Raw genomic sequence first — 23267 nt, forward strand, 5'->3', positions numbered from 1 at the left:
TGCTGATTTTCATGTAGTGTTGGAAGGGTATGACCTCTAGCAAAGATTATATTCACTTTGGGGTTGCTGGTCAGCTGGTGCCAGAGGAGCAGAGGCCAACACTGTCATGTCTGTGAGAGCAGCCTCGAAGGTTTGCTTAGTTTTCAGGAAAGTTCTTCTTAAAGAGATTTTCTGGATCTTAGTGAGTTACTGGTGTTGGCCTCTATCATATTTTAAAAATTCAGGTTCTAGGCGAAAGTGGGAAGATGGCAGGCTCGGTTTTGGCCTGTCCAGCCTGTTGTGTCAGGACCCCTTGGTTTCCTGACCCTTCTCCTTCCTCCTGGGGATTTAGTCTTGAGTCTCCATGCTTCTCTTTTGCCTTGGGAAGCATTAGCGTTGCCCCCACCTGTTTGATTAGGAGTCCCTCGGAGGAAGTCACCTTATAATAAGCCAAAGGGTAGTAAATGGGTTAGCTCAGAGTTTCTCAACCGGGATTCAAGGAAATAATCTCAGAAGGTCTTCTGATCTGTGTGAGAATCTTTAAAATTTGTGTTCTGTTCTACGATTGTATGATCAGTATAATCCTATTTGCGATGGGTAGCGTGGACCTTACATGTTTTAGGAGCACGGGGTTGGATGCTTGCCTCCCTCCTCCCGTGGCATTCGCACTGTGATGAGGAACTCTTGGAGGCCGAAAAGGCTTATGGAACCAAAGGCAGTTACAGCTGTGCTTAGTGTAGTGAGTGAGTTTCTGTTTCTCTCTCCACTAGCCTTTAAAGAGGTTTTCACCCTCCCATCTGCAGGGCCCACCCCTGGGGGCTTGGCTTGTTATAGAAAAATAAGCCCTTTTGTATGAATTGTAGGTTGGCCTGTCAGCGGGCTAGAAGAGAAGGTGAAATGCGGACAGCAGTTACATCACAGGGAGCGTGTCTTGTCCATTCTTCAGACCACAAATACAAAATTGTGAATGAGTAAAGAACACAGCAGAGTTGATGGTGAAGGAACTCGTGTTTGCCTGCTTCTCTGCCACAAGGGTTAATGTTTCCAGCTTTCTTCTCAGCCCATGGTTTTCAGGAGGACACTGAGCATGCGTGCGCGCCAGTGCATGTGCTGAACAGGTACAGGAGAGTTCGGTTTCTAGAGTTCCTTTCCACAGGAGGCAATGTGAGACCAGTTAGGGTAAAATCGAGCGTGTACCTGAGATGTGTTGGCGCCTTCTAGAGAGAGTTGCCCAGTGGGTATGCTGTTCAGTGTGCCTGTAGCCTTCCCTCTGTGAGCCCTTCACAGGACTTACAACCTGGCGAGCGGACCGTGTCCTGCTCCCCAGTCGGCAAGAGGACTGGAGGTTCCTGGGCTGGAAACACGTGGTAATTTTAAAAAGCCTCTTTGTGGAGGCTTGCAAGACATCATGGTAAAGTCTCATGATAACCCGTCTGAGAACTGTGAAATCGCCTTGTCTCACCGTTGTTGAAGAAACAATGAAACACACAACCATGTTGGAAGTAGGAAGGTCTCAGGTGTATAATTCAGAAGTCTAAAAGGTGAGTCGTAGGTGTGTAATATAGACTAAAGGATGAGTTGGAAAGGGGGTATGGTTTTCTATCAGAAGAACTACAAATAGTAGAAGATTTTGAGACCTTTTATCGACATTATTATAGAAAAGGATAATAGAAAAATGCATAGCTTCTGTGTAGGGTAAATGGGAAGTCTCTCTGTAACCATGGTTAAAGGCAAGAAGGCGTCAGGGAGTCACTTTGCCGAAAGTATCTACATCAGTTCCTTTTCTGGTATGATATAAATTTAGGTATAATGCCTGTTGGAAATTGCAGCATGGTTAATTTTATTATAAGATGATACAATCCCACGGAAAAATTTTAAGTTGTTACAGAAGACTATTAAATAAGGAAAAGTATCTCCTCCTCGTGTCCTCTTGGCAGGGGTGGCAAATAGTCCTTCCAGATTATTTCAAGATTTGTGTGTGTACATGAATATACACCACTAGTTTAGAAAATACACTGTTCAAATTATTTTATAACTTTCTGTTTTTCCCTGCTATGTGGACCTCCATATCATATCAGTACAAGTAGATTTTCCTTATTTCTAAAGGGGTTAGAAGCAAGTTTTACAGGTGGAGAGAATTCTGCTCTGAACCTTGAATCATCTGACAAAAATAGCGAGAGAAATGAAAAGGAAATAACTAACTTAAGAACTGCCGATGAGGGGTGATAGCTAGTTAGCTCTTTTAGGGGAAAAAATAGGGCTTTAGAGACTCATTAGAAAAACTACTTCCTAGAAATAAAAGAAGTTCTATATAGTGATCCTGTGGCACTGTAGTTCCCTGTAATTATACATTTATTGGTGTGATTTGTGAATTTGTGTCTTGTCTCCTCCCATATGTCATACGCTTCCGAGAAGCTGGGCCAGCCCCCTGTTTACTCTCCATTATACTCCAGATTCCTGGCCTCGTGTCTGGCACGGACCTTCAGTATTTGTAGAATGAAGAGAAGAACAGATGAAGGAATTGTAGAGTGCCAAGTGAATGGTGCAGTTGTTTATTTAAATTGCCCAGATGAAGAAACTGAGGCACAAGCTAAGATAACTCCTATATACATAGTATAGCTCACGTACTTGCAAGGCTGTCAGTGAATCTACAGTTTCTATTCTAATTAGAAAACTAAATCAGGAAAGAAAAACCTGAGACTCTTAATTAGTGAAGTTTCTAAAGTGCCTGGGATAAAACTCAAAATGCCAGAAGCGGCCCTGAATAGCTCTGTTGCTTTACATGAGCAACAGTGAAGACGGAAGGAGAACGACTCATTAACTCATTAACTTTGCCAAGGTGCCTAGGAGATAGTGGTGTTTTCATGAAATATGGCTTCTTTAAGTCGGTAATATTTGATAATCCAGGTAAACATGGCTTTAAAATTTTACAGTTCTTCCTGTCCTTTGTCAGAAAAGGCGAGAGAGGCAGATGGAAACAGCTTCCTGACAAGTGGAAGCAGAGCATTACTGCAAAGGACAGAGGTGCTCCTGGTACCTCTTTACTTTATTTGAAGTCGTTCATGGGGTGCACAAAAAGCAAACTTGGCAGGGTTTAAGGAAGGTCTATTCTGGATTATTGTGACTCTGGTATCATGAAGATGGTAGCTTCAGTTTTAAGTTTATTTTCTTCCTATTTAATAAGTCGAGAGGTGGGCAGTCGAGGGCTGACATGTTGACTTCAATGTCATAAGAGCCCCGGGCACCTATTGCTTTGCTCCAGCTTCCTGGCCCAGGGTTTTCCCTCTTGAAGGTCAGTTTGTATTGCAGGATGGCTGCCGGAGCTCCGGCCATCACATCTACCTCGCAGACTGGAAAAAAGAGAAAAGGCACAAAAGGGCTGAAAAGATTCTTTGCCAGCTGAGGTTGGCTCTCTTTAAGCAGCCTACTTGGAATTCCCATATAATTCTGCTTACAGCCCGGCCTAATTAGAAGCAACCTGGAAATTGTAGTTTGGTTGATCATATATCTAGCTTAAAGGGGGTTTATTATCTAAATAGGAGGGGAAAATGGTGGGATTAATTTCTCAAAGGCTTTTTTGCAGGGAATCTTCATTTGCCTTTACATAGGACTTAATAATCAGAACTGATTTGTTAGAAACTGCTAAGTTAGTAATTTATTATTGATCACTAGTGTTATGAATTTGGGAAAAAAAATAAGGTAGAGAATAATTAAGATATATATGTACCCAAAAGGTTATTAGCAGAAACACAGGCCTACTCATGATAGCCCTTCAGGCGTATATTGCTTAAACAAAACCAGCATTAACTCCTTCCACTTGAAGCTCAGTTTTCAGGTTGGAGTGTCGTGTAGGTAATTTCATGAGACTGGGCTCTGATGGGATTCGCTAGGGGGCTAAGGGTTGTTGGTGGGAATGGTATTCTGGTGGAGAATAAGGAAAAGCCAGGCTCTGTGCCAAGTGCTGAACCTACAATGTCCCATTGATATAATCACCCCAAAAGATAAGGTCCTCATTTTTAGATGTTAAAAAGTGAGACCCAGTTTAAATAACCAAATCGATTCCTTGGTGTACCTCTTAGAAACAGAATACTGAATCTGATACACCATGCATTTGAACCAATGTTGGCAGTTTGCAAGCTACTTAAATAGGCCATGTATTTATTTAAAAGGCATTTTCTGGAGCAGGAGGTTAGCGGGAGGGAAAGGGATAAAAGGAGAGAGTAGAGACAGTGGACTCAAGGCCACAGGGTTCAAGAAGTGCCAGTGTTGAAAGAGTCTTGAAGATGCCAAGTCCTTTATTCAAGGGTCGCTTTTCTCACTGATTATGATCAAATTCCTTTCCCTACTCTTCTTCCCACCTGTAATGGATTTCAGCATCTACAGGAACACAGAGAAGGCAGAATTCAAATCAGCCATTAGGCTTTCTGATAGAACGTTTGTCAGGAGAAATACCGAAACCACTAGATAAACTAAATTTAGACCATTAGTGGTTTGTTTTTTTTTTTAATTATTTCTAAAACTTCTATAGTTCTTAAAATTGTTGTGCTAAAAATTTAGGTATATTGCATTCAGTCTTTTGCTTCTGTGTAAGTCTATAAAAATACAGGTTGGGTTGAGGAAGCATGAACTCTCTTTGGCCACCTGAAGCCATTCACTGGGTGACTGACTTCTAGGGCTTCTCTGCCTGGAACTGTAACTACACTGCGTTTGCAGCATTAAGTCACGCCCCCAAATGCTTAGTTTCATCTTGGGGGAAACGTACTTAACCTTCATCTAGCTATCACATCCTGTAACATAGTTCCTGGACAAGTGTTGAAACAAGAAGTGGAAGCAGTAACACTCGTGTTTGGGTGGGTGGTGGAGGGATAGAGACCTACAATAGTGGTAATTATAGATCATCTTTGAAAGAATAGAGCCGTATCTTCAGCCAGTCTGCTCACACCTAAGGTCAGACCTGGGGCTTCTCCCATTCACTGTCGCTAAATGTCTGCAGAGTTGCCTTAATCTTTGAATGGACGGTGAGGAGGGGTGATACTCGCCTCTGAGAAATCCTGTAAGGTTACCAGAATTTAAATTATACCTCAGTGTGATGCATTATATACTTGTGCCCAAATCATCATCAGAAGCATTTTGTAGAAGAACTGGCAAGAGCTAGTTAACAAATTTTTTTTGTTTTCTTGTGACTTTTTTGATTTGTTCGTTTCCTGTCTACCGCAGGTATGAGCATTAGTTAGAACAGAAATAAGATTCAGAACCTGAGAAAATACTGCCGGAATACTATGTGTGCATGTTTTCTTTTGATCTAATTTAGAACTTGCAAACAGACACTTTTCAAATGTAGCAATAATGTGTGTCTGTGCACGTGCATTTTAAAATACACTTTTAAAGGGAGACTTTCTGAAAATGGAAAATGGCAGTATCACACATTGAAAAACATGGGCCACGGCCAGCCCCCCCCCAAATTGGGAATGATGCCCGCCCTTGTGCATTCCCATTTCCTTCCTATACTGTCTAAAAACTTGGTTCTTGGATATTAGAATACCAGATGGGTAAATCCCGTCCCCACCCCCCGCCAGACCCCAAATTCGGATTTTAAGGGTGGCTGGAAAGAAATACTGGAATCCTTGTATCTAAAATCAACCACACTGTTTTGCGCATCATTTTGTGCTGTCGGTTCAGTTCTCTGTGGCCGGTATGATAAATTGCCTCAATAAACACCAATTCCAAATTCTGGCTTTTCTCTTGCTGTAGAAGTGAGAAAACGAAAACTCTTGCATCCAGGGCTGGGCATGGTCTGTGGTTCTGGCCACCGAGCTGGAAGCGCGGATCTCTGGAGGGAGCTCCTCTTCCTTCCTGAGATCATGGGCACGAGAACGGAGCCGCAGTAGCTAGACTAGCTAGACCAGCTAGCCGGCCACTCGGGACACAGGCCGTGCTGAGCCTGGCTTTGAAGGAAGAGAGAGGAGAGGGCCTCGGTATTGGATCATATCCCCGGCACCGACATCAGCTCTGGGTGTCCAGCACCCAGACTTCTCCTGACGTGAGGAAAACAAGCCCCTTACCTCTGTGTGAGCTGCCGTGCATCCCGTGAACTGTTAACCGCGCTCTCTTCGTACTTGAACGTGATCCTAGGTGAGGTCCGCATCCTTTCTTTGTTGTTGTTGTAGCATAGCAGGCTGCAGTGTTGGTCAGTGTGTGTAAGAGACGTGTAACAAATGTGGTAGTCTTCCATTTTGTCCATGTTTTAGTATTTCATTTACTTTGGACTTACCTCTCTGCCAGCCACTTTGGACTGAAGTTTAGAATGGATGGTGACACTCTGACGTGATTTCAGTAAGTTTCGTGCATCACGTACTGTGCCAAGTGCTGTAAGGGTAGCTGTGAGTGGGATGAGACACTTGCGTCTTAGGATCGTTCGGGCTCGTGAGAGAGACCACACGGAACACATGGTTGGTACTGGGTGCTAAGTGCTTTGGTAAACGTGGCGCCAGGAGAACACAGACGAAGGGCATAAACCAGTTAGCTTTTACTGTATAACCAACTAGCCCAAACTTCACAGCTTAAAACACCCCCCATTAATTTACCTCATGAATCTGCAGGTCACCAGCTGGGTGCTCCTTCTGGATTTGGCTGGCCTGACGCACGCTGAGTTGGTTGAAGTTGGGCGGGCCTAGGGCAGCCTCAGGTGGAGTGACTTAAAGTCTCCCCTTCTTCAGCCTGGGCTGCTTGATGTGGCGCTAGTCAGGGTTCCAAGAGAGAGGCTCCTGTTTGCAAGTGGCACGTCGTGGCTCCTGTCACATTCTGTTGGCCAGAGCAAGTCAGAAGCACAGCCCGGATTGCAGGGGTGGAGAAACGCCACCCAGTCATGTTGGGGGAAACTTACAAGGTTGTGTCACCCAGAAGCATATACACAGAAAAGAGGAAACAACAGTGGCCAGTTTTGCAGTCCACCACAGGGCTCTGAGGGAACAATGGAGAGGTACAGCAATAGGTTTTTTTAAGGACTTCATCTCAACTTCTTTTCTTTTCTTTTTTTTTTTTTTAATTGAGAGAGAGACCACAGGCAGGAGTTGGGGGAGAGGCAGAGGGAGAGGGACAGGCAGTCTCCCTGCTGAGCAGGGAACAAGACCCTGGGATCATGACCTGAGCCAAAGGGAGATGCTTAACCAACTGAGCCACCCAGGCGCCCCTCAATTGACTCTTTAAAATTCAGGATAATAGCAGGTTTTTTTTTTTTTTTTTTTTTTTTTTATCAGCACTTCAGGAAAGGGATGCCATCCCTATTTCCATCCATATTGGCATTGTTTTCCAATATTGCCAATTTCTACTGTATAGAACACTAGGCTTAAAAGTAACCTGTAAGGGAATGTTACTCTGAGAAGAGGAAAGTTGCATGCACAGAAGTATAGGATTGAAATAGCGGTTGTCAGCTTGTCCTTAATCCAGGGTTTCTCGGGGACATTTGAGGGATCCCGTTCTCTCAGGATGCTCCAAAATGAACAGGTTCCATGGGAAATCAGTATTGTTCATCTTGGAGATTCACAATGTGTAGTAAGAATTAAGGCCCTAGGAGGTCCTGGCATTAAAAAGTACTTTTAACATTTTAATTTGGGTCACTGGATTTCATTGGTGAGAATGTCAAAAATTATTGGTTTGATTTTTTTTTTTTTTTTAGATGTGGGCTGGTTATTATCACCATCTCTCTCTCTCTATATATATATATATATATAAATATAGAGAGAGATATATAAATATAGATATAAATATATATAATATAAATGTAAATATAAATATATATATATATAATAGTTTTTTTCCATAGCCATTAATGTTTTTGGTACTGCCCAGCCACTGTCTTCACATTTCCCGTTTATCTCAAGGAACAGAAAAAGAGAACTGATGAGCTGTATAAGCAAAGTTCAGTGATGATTGGTTTAATGGAAGAAAAGATTTTTGTTTTGTAAAGATTAAATTTTTATTAAAAATGGCTTTTGAAAAAAAGGTACCTAACACTACATACTTTTCTTTATTTTTTTTTACTCTTCAAATAATTTATAATGATAATAGGTAACATTCCTATAATGCTTACCATATATAGCCCCAGGTACTTTTCAAAGCACTTTACACGAATGACCATATTTAATCTCCCAGAGATTTTCAGTAGGCCACTTCTGTTACTCTCCCCATCTTACGGATCTGAGGGAACTGTTGGGGTAGAGTCACATGTGTTGTTTTACTGGGACAGAGCTGTCATTTCTAGTGTGGCTCTGAAGGAAAGCACAGGCTCTTACCACCGCTCTGCTGTGAATCGCTCACCGAAGTATAGGGTACTGTGAACAATATATTCGTTTCTTAAATACATTAAAGAATTGTGTACAGTGGAGCATTCAGTCTTGCCAACTCAGTCTGTTGCCTGTGTTTTTAGTAATTAGTATCTAGTGCCTTAGATTGGAAAATGTTTTAATATAGAAAATGGAAACGCCTGTCATTTCCAGTGGTGTCTTGTCCTCTAATATAGGGGACAGACACATCTCCCATATCTAGTATTGTTATTTTGGAGATAGTTCACCTCCTAGGAACTCTTGTTTCACTAAATCTTTGACAAAAGAAAAAAAAATAAGCCTTTATCAGATTTTTGATAGTGCTAAAACATTGAAACGATAGTATTATTCTACTTTGAATTGGTAAGGTCTACCTTCTCAAAGGAAATCTTGGTGGAAGACGTTTTAGTGGTCCTGTCAAACAATAAAATCTTCTTTCAAAGTAAGAAAATAATAGAGTTTTAATATTTGATTTAAATAAGCTTTACCTGCCACAAATTCATGTAACCACTGGACAAATCATGTCAAATATTTTACCTGCTGTTAATAGAGCAGAAAACTGCAAAGTGAATGAAAGATATTTTTAAATTTTAGGTCGTAGGGGCACCTGGGTGACTCAGGCAGTTAAGTGACCTAGCGACTCTGGATTTCAACTCAGGTCACGACCTCAGGGTCCTAGGATTGAGCCCTGTGTTGGGCTCTGTGCTCAGTGGGGAGCCTGCTTGAGATTGTGTGTCTCTCTCTCCCTTTCCTGCCCCTGCTCACTTTCTCTCTGTCTCTCAAATAAATAAATCTTTTAAAAAAATTATTTTTAGGTTGTAAAAGGGCCTTACCATTATAGAAAACTGTATGGCCATGTACAAAGCAATGTTCCTTTTACCACAATGTCAGATTTGGAGCAGCATTCTCTGCCTCTTCTTTTTGGTTCTCTTTTGAGGGTCATCTCACCAGATGGTTTCTCCCATTCCTCATACAGTATGAGGACTTAGAAAGTATTTAAACAAAGTTTGGAGGGGAGATGTAGGTACATATATATATATATATAGGTACATACATACATTTTTTGTATGGCCATTTTAGATATATAGTTATATATATTCTTTACCTTCTTTGGAAATTGGAGTGTTGATGTTACTTCTTTGAAGCACAGACCATATAGGCCTCAAGATTTGGCTATTAAAAAAGGATCAGATGAAAATACAATTGATGGAAGTGCACTACTACAGGCTATGGGGTTGACCAAATTACAACTAACTTAGTTACATTAATGACTTTAAAGTAACAGTAATTTATAATTGATAAACAAGAAAAGGGCCTTATATGAACCTACTACCATCTCAAGACACCAGAGATAACACAGATAGCCTCGCAGAAAATTAGGGTGTGTCTCCCACCTGTGAGTACCAATTCAGAGTAGAAACATTGTAGCATTGGTAGGCAGCTGTGAAGCCAGAGTCTGGGAGTAGTTTGGGGTCCAGTTTGGAGAAGGACCCATTGGTTCCATGGTATGTGTCTCCATAATGCATAATAATGTAGTCTAATTACGAGATAACATCAGACAAGCCCAAAGTACCAGTCATTCTACAAAATTTCCAACGGGTGTTCCTCAGGAGTGTCAAGGTATCATGAAAGACGAGGGGAGGCTGAAGAACTGTCACAGACAAGAGGAGACTGAGGAGCTGTGACAACTAAATGCAGTACGACAGGCAGGATTGGGTCCTGAAATAGAAAAAGAACATTGTAGAGAAACTGGAGAAATCCAAATGAAGTCTGCAATTTAGTCACTACTATTTACTAGTAATGTATTATAGAATTGTTAACTTACTCGTTTTGATGATTGTGCTATGATGATCTAAGATGACTTGAGAGGAAGGAGGGTGAAGATAGACTGAAACTATTCACTTTTTTTGTTTGTTTGTTTTGGAGACTTTATTTATTTATTTGAGAGAGAGTATGAGCAGGGAGAGGGGCAGAGGAAGAGGGAGAGAATCTCAAGCCTACTCAGAGCTGAGCCTGGAGCCCACCATGGGGCTCGATCTCACAACCCTGGTATCACGACCTGAGCTGAAGTCAAGAGTTGGACACTTAATCGACTGAGCCAGGCAGGTGCCCTAGAAACTTGGCACTATTTTTGCCCCTTTTCCATAAATCCAAAATTATTTCACAATAGAAATTGAAAAGGTACTTTTATTTGGTAATGTGTGGACATTCTGCTTTAGCTTAGCGTTACCAAATCTTGACGTAGCCAACGTCTTCAGCATGTATGCCCCTACACATATTTTTCTGTTCTGGCTATATTAAATAATCTGTTGTTGTTAATTAGCTCCTTTGGAGAGAGGGAGGAGAGTAATACAATTTTTGTATATAATACAAAATATAACTAGTGTAATAAATAGTTGTGTACACCTTTTAGAACACTTCATTTGAAGAAATGTAGGAAGGTAGTGAAGCTGCCTGTTTTCTTTGTGTTATTCTGCCCCTCATCTCCTACTACTACCACCAAACTGCTACCACTTGGAGATAATCAATGGAATTTACTATTTAATAATCCTGTTTCATTATTTTGCACTTTTCCAAACTTGACGTAAATTACACTCTATGATATCATATCTAGAACTTGCTTTTGTTTTTTGGGTTTTTTTTTTTCCTCCACGTGTATGGCTAATTCATTCTTTTTCATCACTGTGGAGTTCTCCACTGTATGAATACCCAGTACTTATTCATGCTTCTGCCGGCAAGCATGTTGAGAGTGTTGGGGTTTTTTTGTTCTGTTTTGTTTTTGTTTTTTTTATGGTGGTTCACTTTTTACAAGTATCTTCTGAAACCAAAATTGATCTGTACTCTTTCTGAACTCCAGTAACACTATCTACAACTTTTAACTCAATTATTTGTGACCTTTCCTTACTAGTGTTTTTCTTTTCTCTTATATCGGACGGAAAGCTTCTTGATGATCTGTTTCCCCAAGGTGAACATTATTGGGATAATAAGTATCTAATTTTGTTGAATGAATAAGTAAATACTTAAGTGAATTAAACACTGTCTATGTATAGATCTTGGCCATATTTGTGTTTATTCCCCTTAGTTGTTATATGGTGTTGCCTCCTGGGGCTTTTTCTTTGTTAGAAAGATTCATACAGTGTGGGGAATCTGGGCACTGAGGTGGAAGTTAGGGGCATAAATAAAGCCTGAAACTTTAACCTGTGAAGTTAAAAGCTGAGATTGCGACAGCACAGGTACATTCTCTCTCTCTCTCTCTCTCTCTCTGTGTGTGTGTGTGTGTGTGTGTGTTTAACATCCTAGGGAAACTTCGACAAAATTAGTAATAATTTTACCTGCATTTGGCGTTACAAAACCAAGGGGAGCTCACTAACGTATAGTAGGGCATCATTCTTGTTAGAAAGCTTACTGTTTGCCTTAGATCATTTTGAATTTGTACCCAGAATTAGTTTTGCCGAAATTGGTTTTTTCCTCCAAAATTATTTTATTCTCATTATGCTTGCCAGCAGGAGAATGAATAAATACTGGGTATTCGTACAGTGTTGATCTTACTCTGCAAAAACACTTAACAGGTTTCACAGCTATGGTGCCCATCTTGTTGGATTTCTGTAGCCGCTTTGGCAGAGATAGGCAGGGCTGATATCATCCCTATATTATAGGTTAGGAACAGTGGAATGGAAGCTGAGGGAGTCTGATGGACTTGCTCAAGGCTACAAAATAGAACCAGAAAGCAGATCTTTCAACCTGGTCCTGGCTCTGTCTGGACATTACAGTTTCAGTGCTTAAAATAATTGAAAGTATTAATCAAGATGTTACTGCTTCACCAGAATTCTAATAGGTGATTCAGTAACACAGTGCCCACTTGAGAGTTTATCATAGTATTAGGGGGAGTTTCTCATCAGTGTTACTGTGGATTAACTAGCTTTTTTACTGCCCTCTTGGTTAAAAGGGTTCATGAAAAAGCTTAAAGCAAACATTGCAAAAGAGCATGTTGTGACTGGTGTGTATTTTAACAAAAAGAAAAATCTTATAAGCAAAACTGGAAGGAAGGTGTGACACAACTTCAAGTTGAAATATCTGGGAAGACAAATGGCCTTTTGGGTAGCACGAGACCTACAGTTGAATTAAAACCTCTCCACATACAGACTGACGAAGTTGGTCACTCAAATTGTAATTTTAAAAACTGCAGAAACAGTACACTTGGAATATTGTCTTCATGTCAGAAATGCACCTTCGTGCTTGAAAATGATAAAAAATTACAATCGATCCTTACAACTGTTCTGTTCATCTTTATTGATCAGGTGCAAGAAAGATAAATCGCAGCCCAAATAAGATTATAGTAAATGTTAGCATCGTAGGGGACTCTAGGTTGATAGAGAGCCATTCATCATCTCAAATGGTGACCTGTCCACTGCTCCAGCCACCCTGAGTCTGCTGTCTAATCACATACCTATTGATTTTATCTACATCCAGCAAACCTGGATGTGACTGTCATTGGGCAACCCAGATTGTTAAATGCAAAGGGGTCACTGGTGTGAAGAGGATTTCATTTTCATTTTCTCCCCAACCAACAATGATTTATTAAAAAATAAACTACTTCAAGTCATGCATGTGAAACCTGAGTGATTAGGGATTGAAGGTGCACAATAGACCACTGTATTGTGTAGTGTTCTTTTGTACTGGGACACATTTTGCAGGATATTTCATTGAGTCTAAAGGTGCTGGGGTCATTTAGGCCACCTCCTACAGCAAAACAGGTTTCAAAGGAGCCAGCCAGAACAGACAGTTTTAAATTTTCCTGCATCAGGAAAGGCATTACTTTCCTATTGCAACTTGATTTATGTTGCTTGTGTGTTCATTTATGTAATAGTGGGAACGTTTTTCCTTTTTTGGTGTAGAAATCACCTAAGTCCTTCCTCTGTTCTTACTGACAAATTTGTTAAAATGTTGATGCTCTTGTGGTCATAGGGAGGCACTAGATAGAACTCATTCTCCTCCATAAAGAATCCTTCTTGAGGGCAAAAGTACTGTGCTTAAAAAAACAAAACAAAACAAAACAAAAAACCAACCTTGAATAGCCTAGGTAGAACATTGGAATAATAGGCGAAATATGTTAAGAACTTTCTCATGGGATCAAATAATGATGCATTTTAACTCTGAAAGTTTATTTTAATTATAACTTGTATGCCAGCAGGTACACTATTATTTAAATGGATACCTTTCCATGCATTTTTAGAAGTATCTATGTCACTTATGCAAGAAGTCTTTATCCTTTTGCTTGAATGGCTGAACAGAGATTTTACGTATTGTTTGTAATTTTAAGTCCTGCACACGTTTTGTCCTCTTGGACAGTGAAAACTATACTATCAATCTTTGTCCACAGAGCTCAGAGTTCTACAAAGTCACCACTGAACAGTATCAGAAAGCTGCTGAAGAGGTGGAAGCAAAGTTCAAGTAAGTTTTGAACACTGTTACAGTTACTGTTCTTGACAAGATGCAAGTACAACTTTATCACTTTTTGCACAGAAGATAATTTGTTGCTTAGCCCTCTGGAATACTTGGAAGTGTATTTGGAAGGACAAGGTGTATCCATGTTATCTGCTGTTGGCAGAATTCAAACACAAGGAAAGAGCCTTTGTTGAAAGCTTATTGCAACTTAATTTTATGAAGTAAGAGAAAATTAAAAGCAACGGTAATAGAATTTTCATTTGGAATCATACTACCTAAGATAGGCTGCCCTTGATTATGAAGGTGATGTGAAATTGCTATTAATAACAGAAACATAGAGACCATTCGGTTTTATGTAATAAAATGATGGGCATGTCCAAATTTGAGTACTACTTTTCTCATGTTTAAGCTGTTTTCATTTCTTCATATGTACCTTGAAAGCATTTAAATCACAGACTTTACCTTGCATTTGATTATGAAGGTGATGTTAAATTGCTGCCTCTGTTAATCCTTGGAATGTTTAAATGAATGTTCTGTAATTGATGGATCAAAGTGTCCATGACCTATAGCCCTGTACTTTCCCTTTGCTGCCAGTTCTCATGATAGGTAAGAAGACATCATTCAGAATTTTCCTGAGAGTATAAATAGTTCTATTGTGTAACCGCTGTTAGTAGCACATGTGCAAATTAGCGAAGCAAAAAAAGGTGTTGTGACAGGTTTAGTTGAAAGATCACACTGGGCTCTGACCTCCTTCCTGGTGCATGTTTATAAGCATTTGATAAAATGATTAAACCCTAAGGTGTAATGTTATTACTTTCTGCTGTAGTACAATTTGTATGGTAATGGATAATAGTGTTCTTTTAATGTTGATTTTTTTTTTAAATGTGTGTGTGGTTTTTTTTAATTTAAAGATTGTTTGAGTTGTAGTTAAACAGACCTCTAATCTTTGTTAGTGAATTCTCTTTTTAGGGACAATAGGGAAAGTCCTTCTGAGGATGGGCCACAGATCTCATTCTTAAAGGTTAATGTGCTATCTTAAGTATTTAGGTATAAAATTGGGTATGGACTTGATTTTAAAAGGTACTTTACATATGCATTTTTTAGTTACCTTTTTATCTTTTCTCCCTAATGATAAAGTAGCATTCATTAACTTTTTTTATTTTCTCATGAGAATTTTTGACTTGGCACCCTGGGTATTTCTTCATTGTAAGAGAACAGCTCTTCAGATAACTATTTTAAGGTAAATCGAAGGAGATCAGTTCTGACTAGGATGATCTGTGAAGTTCTCATAAAGAAGGTACTAATGTGGTTGAGGCTAGAAGGAGGAGTACTCAGTGGATGGAAAGGAAAAGTATTCATAAGGAAAATTACACGGTCTAATTGGTGGGTGAGAAATCAGTTCAGATCAGTGGTTTGATTCAGAGGGACTTGTGCAAGACAGAGTTGAAAAGGTCGGTAGGGGTCATCATTAACTAAGAAGTTGGTCTTCATTTAGTAAGAAGTTTTTGGAAGATCTTTGACCAGGTAAATGCCCTGATTTCTGACCTTGAGTAATATTAATCTGACAGCGGGTGTGAGTCTCGATCGGAGGCGTGAGAAACAGCAGTGGTACTACATGAGAGGACTCTGTAAGCAACAGAGAAAAGGAAGAGATGGGTACAAACAAGTCATTGAAAGATTAGATAGGAGTTGGCAAATACCAGTGCATTTGTTGGCTAGGGCTGCCTGACAGAGTCCCGCAGATCGAGTGGTCTAACAGAAACCACTGCAGTTCTAGAGGCCACCAGTCTATGATCAGCAAGCCAGCGGGGTCGGCTTCTCCTGAGGCCTCTCCGCTTGGCTTGTGGGCGGCCGTCTTCTCCCTGTGTCTTCACAGTGTCAGCCCCTCTGCATGTGTTTTAATCTCCTTTTCTTATGAATCACATTGGATTAGGGCTCACCATGATGACTTCATTTTAATGTAATTATCTCTTTGGAGCCCTTCGTCCAAATGCACTTTCTGATACCCGTCATTAGGTCTTCAACATCCGAATTTGGGAGGGGGAAGTTCAATTCAGCCCATAACACCTGGATAGAGAGGCCAGGGGGTGGCAGGGACCAGAAATAGAGGTTTAGCAGATTGGAAAATTGGTTGGAGGCTGGATTTTTATAGAGTTAAGTCTGGTTTGAGATGAAAAGAATCATTCTTCTGAAAGCCCCGTGCACCTGCCATATCCTTCAACCTGGGCTAGCCTGCTGGCAAGTGAGAGGGTACATGGGACACAAAGCCAAGTGTCCTGCTGGCTTACGCTCTCCAAGACAACATGGAGCTATAGGTTAGACTTTGTTTTATTTATTTAGTTTTAAAGATTTTATTTATTTGCGAGAGAGAGGGAGAACAGAGAGAGAGAGAGAGCAGAGAAGGAGAGTGAGAGGGAGAAACAGACCCCCGCTGAGCAGAGAGTCTGACATGGGGCTCGAGCAGAGGACCCTGAGATCATGACCTGAGCTGAAGGCAGACACTTAACAAATGAGCCACCCGGGCGCCGCTAGACTTCGTTTTAATCAGAGCCTCGGCAGCTTCATCTCTCTTTACCTTTAGAAGATATTTCTCTTTATTAATTCTACTCTCACCTCCTATAGTAGAGAATTTGGCCTTTCCCAAAGGGAGGTCTGGCCTTTATACTCATCTTCTAGGAGAGGTAACCTCTCGGCCCTTGGAATTTCCCAAGCAATGGAAGTGTCTCATTAGTCGTGATGGGCCCTTTGGGCCATGTGGTATCAGCCCAGCCTCTGGGGAGGTAGTGCCGGTGACTGAATTGAGCTGAGCAACATGGGCAGTTAGTCAAGTCCATATAATGAGGTCCCAGTGAAACCCTGGGCACTGGAATTTGGGTAGGCTTGTCCCATTGATAATACTCTGTGCATATATTGTTACAGGTTGCTGCCGGGAGAGTAGAACATCTTGAGGACAGTGGAAACTTTGCATCTGAAGCTCTCCCAGACTCTGTCCCTATATATCTCTTCATTTGGCTGATTCTCCTTATCATTTCCCATAATAAGCCGTACTTATGAGTTTAATAGCGTTCTATGAGTTCTGTGAGTCCTTTTGGTGAATCATTAAAGGTTAGAGTGCCTTTGGGAACTCCTTGAACTGGCAGATGATGTCAGGGTGAGGACAGTGTTAGGGACTGTGCCCTCAGACTTTGTAATTCGGCTAAGTGTAGTACAAACAGAATTCCAGGTTTTTATATTCTGTGGGGGAATTTTAAGAGCTAGCTTTTCAAGACAGTGACTTTAATTATATTATTATTATTATTATTATTATTATTATTATTATTATTTTTGGCACTAACTGCTAGACCAAGCTTCCTAGACACTGTATTTTTGATTTGCAATAAGTTTGTTGGCTTCACACCTAGAAAGTGATAGTGCTTTGGCTCTCAGAGGTGCTTCGCATCTTTGAAGGCCCTGAAATGGCTCAGTGGAACTTTGTTTCTCCTTACAGATTTGGCCATCCCAGGTAACCATGACGGCTTTAATCTTTTACAAGGCAGTATACTATCTCCTTTTCATTTCATGACAGAGCTGATCTTAGTGGTCCCCCTCAGACAACAGCTTGGAGGGACTTTGAGGAGGATTTAGTTAATTTTATCTGATGGAAGGTTTCATGTGGGTGCATCTTGGTTACAGGAGATGGCAGCTTTTTAAATTACAATTTCAAGGACAATATTATACACCTAATAGGGGTTCACACAAAATCATTGTAAAGAGAAAGAAAGCTAAGAGCATTTGAAGCCACACATGATAAACACCAGTCGCAAGGATCCATCCTGCCAGGATAGCTTAATGGAATTATTTTAGGGATGCTTAAATATTAACTCACACTTCAGCCCTTCAGTTTATAGTTTTGGCAGGAAACCATTAAAACACTTTAGATTTAATGGAATTTTTCCCCCTATTTAATCAACACGCCATTTATTCAGAGAGCTCCTCTGTGACATGCCCTCTGAGTTCTGAATATACAGCCATGAAGAAACAGGTAGGATCTTACCAGTGTGAACCTCGGAGTCCATCAGAGAGCAGGACGAAGACAGAATTTTAAAGTCGCTTTTGAAAAATTCTAAGTTCTACTGTCATGGGATAATTGTATCCCTAATAAAAATTAAAAATACTATTTACATTTTTTTCAGTAGGAATTAAGCAGTTTGGGAATTAAGAATGTATGCTGTTTATTTTCCTACAAGAGCTTTTACCCCACAATAGCTTTAACATTTTAGCTATAAAATCCAAATCACTCAGCAAATCAGCAATTTTTTTTTATATCTAGCTTTTATTTAAGAGAGAACCTTTGCTTTTCCCAGTCCGACTAGAACCAGTCACTGTTAACAGTTCCAACTGCTTTTTATCACTCCTTGTTATTATCTGTTAAATAGAGCAATTTATGGTGTTAGTTCTTAGTTTGATGATGCTGGGGCCATGTCACGTTAGCTCAGCATACTGAGAATTATGCCCCGTGTTAATCCTTATTCTCCACCTGATAGGTAATTAATTTTAAAAAATACTATATTAAATGGCACATTGATGGTACTTAGCATAGGTCTAGCATAAGATAAATGCCTAGTGAATATTTGATTTTATTGTTTTTATTGTTCTATATATACTCTATATATCTAATATATTTATTGTGGTAATGTTATTTTATTATTATGTCCAACTCAAGTTATACAACTTTGCAGCAGAAGAGAGATTTCTGTATTTGTTTCCAGATAAAATCTACATGATGTTAAACCCTCCTCTGGAAACAAACAAACAAAAGCAACAGAAAGAGTTCTTATCCTCTGGGTTCTTATCCCAGCCCAGCTGAAGACAGGGGATGAAGCCATGAGGCTAGAGGAGGGAGAGGACCTCTATCTCTGGGTCCCTCTCAGAACCGCATCTCCTCGGGGGATTAGAGCCTGGGTCCCACCTATGCAAGAAGGAAGCATTATTACCAGGGTGTTTTGTACATACAAGTTTTTATTTAATATAAAAATCAATATTAAGCACATATCAAAGAAATGTAGAATATTCTGAAAGCAAGGGAAACCTCATGAAGACAGTGCAGTATCAAACAAATGAAAAGCATTTTGAAAACAATTGATAATTCTTTCCCATGCCGTCGTAGATAACAACGTAGCCCAGTTCCACCTTCCATAAAGGAGAAAGTGTGAATGTGGGAAGCAACATAGGTCTGTTCGAAATATTTTGGGGATCCTCTCGTTAGACGTGTAACATTTCAGCTTGTCACCAGTTTTGGTGAAAGACGAGACACTTGTGAAGGACTACAGTTTGTGAGATTGTATGTGAATATTCGTAATACTCCTTTGTGTGCCCGACTTTATAAGGGTTTTCACTTTTATCCTTGAACGAAGTTGTTGAAACCTGACTTATAAATTTGGGCTCATGGAAGAAGCCTGGGTTATCCTTACAAGGAATTAAAAGATTAGTTACCCTGTGGAAGAAGTTTAGGTGATTTTAGAGTATCTGAGGAATGCTATGCAAAACTCTTAGAGATAAAGTGGATTTTATAAGTATTACCATATATTCAAAGTTTCTCTCAGTGTAAAATGCTTTAACTTAAAATATTTTTGGTTTTATTAGGTTTTTCACTTTGGCCAATGTAGGGATGGAAAAGTTATCCTAAACTTGGTCTAGGTTCTTTGGCTGATCAAATAATTAAACTGATACAAAACCAATTAACAGGAGAAAACAGCTCAGAGTGTAGTAACGTGTATACATGAGAGAGACCTGGAGAAAGTGAGTAACTCTCCAAAAGGGCCAGAACCATCAACCTTAAAGGGCACCTTCAGCAAAGGACAGAAGATGTGAGAGATATGGAATCACTTATGGGAGCGCAGTAAGCAAGGGTGCGGCTGTTATGCAGACTCCAGTCGTCGTCTTCCCCACTGATGAGAGTTTCTGGAGGTGGGTCGTGCCCTCTCCTGATACCGCAGGAGAGCTGTCCTGGCTGGTGCAGGATTCCTTTAGACATGTCAGCGTCTCCCTCGAAAGGGTCACATCTGTTTGGTTTGGAGAGCTGCTCATGTGTTGGCGGTTAAGTAAAAAATCATCAACCAAAAATAATCCTTAGGCCAGATGTGTCTTGGGGTGGCAGACCTGCTCCTTTTCACCGGCAGTCCTGTGTTTTGTTTCTCTTCTGGGTGGCTGGTTTTAACAGCTCTACTGCAGATGAGTTCGTGAAGCTGAGGATGACACGCCACTGGTATCAGCAGGTGTTTCTCGTGTTCTCTGTAATTACACACGGGATCATGGACAGTTTTAAGCAACAGTGTTTAAAGATCCTGCTTAATTGGCTGTAAAATAATTAAATAAGGTTTTGACTGGCAAATTTATAATTCTGTTAGATGCATAAGCCGGTGCGCTGGAATGTCAATGTGACTTCGGTTTGGAAATATTAGATTAATAGAACTCATTGTACTGCAGGTACAAAGTTTACTCTGATTAATAGTCTCAAAACTTTTCCAGAAGTGTGGCCAACTAAATTTATGTTACTTACCTTTTCCTTTTAATTAAAACTTATTTCAAAAGTTTGCGCTGTTCGGTTCTACTGTGCTTCTCTTTCTGGTTTCTCCAAAGTGGAGCTCCAGCAATTTTTCGGTGACTCCAGCTGCCTTTCTGAATAACTTGCCTTATCAAAAGGATTAAAATTATATACTGTTGTACATGTGTTTGTATCCGCAGCTGACAGGTACCCCGCACATCGTCTCTAACACATATTGATGTTGATGTCTGCTTATAACCTACTTTAGTGCTGCGTGAATGGCTCTGATAGGCCAAATATACATGATAAATGTTTTATCTCTGATTCTCATTGATCAATTTCTAAATGATCAAATGGTTTCTCTCAGTAAGACACTAATTCACATTGATCAAATTCTAAATGACCAAGTTGACTTGGTTTCTGCTGAACACAAATTGTATTAAAACAACATTACTTGAACATGCTGTCTTTTCTAATGCAGGAGTTATGTTACCAGCAGTTACATTATAACTAGAGTTATTGTATTATAAAGATGTCTCCTTCATAATGAAAAGTTTACACAAGAAGAAAAGAATGCGATATTGCAGGAAGAACAGGGCTTTGAGCAAGGATTTGGGCTTTTACTAACTAATTAAATTCTGCATTTGTACTGGGCCCTCCTTCCCCTTTTTTTAATTTGAAAGGCTGAGAGCAGGAAGCATAGCAGCTGCAATGGTGACATTTTATCCCCTAAGGTCCTCGGAGCCAAGTAACATCTTGATTATTCATAGTAAGAGATTTAGTAACCGAAGAAGAGGCAAAATTCTAGATAAAGTAAATAAATACCTGTACCCTTTGTGTATAAACTTGGTTTCGATAGCGTATTTAGAAGTTTAAGGTTATTTATTGTTTTTCTAAAAAACAGTCACCTATGTCAACTGGCAGGGTATCTCAAGCCCTGTAGAGTTTGTCAGTGTGTTGCTGGCGGAGGATTTGAATTCTGAAATTGAGAAACAATGTTTATGAGCTGAAGGATATACTTTGTATATAAAGCTAATGGCAATTATACATTTGGCTGAAACATCGCCTTGGTTATTTAGAACAACTAATTCCTCGGGCAGGTTATTTATTACCTCTCTGGCTTGTCTCTTCCATCTGTAGAATGTAAATTATAACCGCCACTCTCTTTAGGGCATCCAAGCTGAGAAGGTTTTAGAAGTTGAAAAAGAAAAGAAAGTTGTCATTGAGCCTCATCTAAAAATGGTTGTAAATGGTTGTTTCACTCAGTTCTAAGACACTGGCCGCCATTTTAAGTATGTTCTGGATGCTGTTGGCAGCCTTTCGATTCTTCCTCAGGGTTATGTGCTGGGTAGTCTGGCACCTGTCAGTGTATGAGTCTGTCTCCCTTTCCATCCCCCACATCCTACCCAGCTCCAGCCACAGACAAGTCCCAATTGAAGTGAGATCTGCTTCGGAACACACCAGTGTTAGACAATGTTTCATATAATAGGCATTTAAAATTGGTTAGATTGTTGAAGAAACCTTGGGTGATTAATGCTTTTTTTGAAACTGCTTTAAGATTGGAGCCCTTCTAATCAGATCTAAGTTAGTTTCTTTTTGTTCCTTGGTTTGGATATCTATATTTAGTCCTTGCGCTATCATCTGAGGGAACAGAAGTAAATGGCAAGAAACACGATGTGGGAGTTAACTTTTTGTTTGTACTTTTTCTCTGCTTCCTAAACTTCCCTTCGCAGCCTTCCCCTCAATCCAGAGGTGAGTACAGAAAGGGGTGGCAGGGTGGCAACGTTGGTTGGAATATAGGGCCCCAAAGGGCAGGTGCAAGAGTGTAAACCAAAGGCAGTATGGTCTGTTTCACAAAAAAGGACATAGACTGCAGCCATCACATGAACATCTGCAGTTGGTGACAAGGTCAAGAGAAGGTTACTGCAGCCACTTCCTCCTCACGTCAGCGTAAGTAGGTAAAGGAGCCTTGAGTGGTGACAGAAGCTGACAAAGGTCCAGTCCAATTAGCCCCATCCTATCCAGGACCTGGAACTCTTTCTTATCTCTGTCCCAGCTATGGTAGTGAGGGTTGGTTTGGTTTGCTTTGGGCATTCTTTTTACTTTAATCTCTTTGTGGATGTTGTATGGAAATGATCCTGATCAGTCTTCTTGTGGCCCTTAGGTTTGTGACCATGAGCTCCTGAATTCCTGATTTGTTCCATGTGAAATAACAAATTGTTCTGTTTTCCCCTAAAAGTACATTAGCATTGAACTTTCATCCTTAATCAATACAGTCCATTAAGAATCTAGCATACCCTACATGGTTATATGAAATATTAATTGCACACTGTTAGATAAATGGAGAGTCTGCCCGAATGATAGCTTGTTTCTTGCCTTGTACCATAGTATTTAAAATGAGAAATTTGGGGTTCTAGAGTGCATGGGATTTTGGAATTTCTTTACTGATCCTTGCTTATTTGAGTCATTAACTAAACTCGCAGCCCAGAGTTCCCAAAGGCTATTTCTAACTGGGACTAGGAAGTTTTTTCCTCTTGCTCGTTCTGTCTAAAGTTCCTTTACATTTTAAAGATCCAGTAGAAAATAATTTTTGATTTTCCTTTGATGTTTTTAAAGATGAGAAAAAGTTCTTATGCTTTTTGAGTGCCACTCAGCTGTAGGTAGAAAGGAGAGAAGCTTGTAAGGAGGGTCAATTAGAGTTAATTATTGTCTGACTGACCTGCCACATTTAAAATGTTCAGGAAGAGTTTTGGGACGTAGATTTTTCCTTCTCTCCTTTTGTCAAGGTTACAGAGTTAACCATCTTAAAGACATGAGCATGGTTAAAAATTGCATCACAGCCATTATCTACACATAAAAACGATAGCTGTCAGGATGGTCTCTGGGAAGTTGTATAGGTTCAGCCATATTGTAAGATCCAATTATGTTTTATTGCTCCACAGTTTGGTAAGCCTGGTCCAAACACTATCAGGTCTTCCTGCCTCTAACCAGATAATTAG

General features: G+C 40.1%; 1 protein-coding gene across 3 annotated transcripts in view; it reads left to right on the top strand.

The window, feature by feature from the left end:
• Nucleotides 1–23267, top strand: part of CHCHD3 (coiled-coil-helix-coiled-coil-helix domain containing 3) — a 272891-nt gene that overhangs the window by 205198 nt on the left and 44426 nt on the right. For all 3 annotated transcript variants that reach the window (XM_059396389.1, XM_059396390.1, XM_059396392.1), the window contains one exon: nucleotides 13681–13751. In XM_059396389.1, the coding sequence (XP_059252372.1) occupies nucleotides 13681–13751 (71 nt within the window). The remainder of the gene's footprint in view (nucleotides 1–13680; nucleotides 13752–23267) is intronic.

The sequence above is a fragment of the Mustela nigripes genome, chromosome 4 (genome assembly GCF_022355385.1).
Source record: "Mustela nigripes isolate SB6536 chromosome 4, MUSNIG.SB6536, whole genome shotgun sequence".
In the NCBI taxonomy this organism is placed as follows: domain Eukaryota; kingdom Metazoa; phylum Chordata; class Mammalia; order Carnivora; family Mustelidae; genus Mustela; species Mustela nigripes.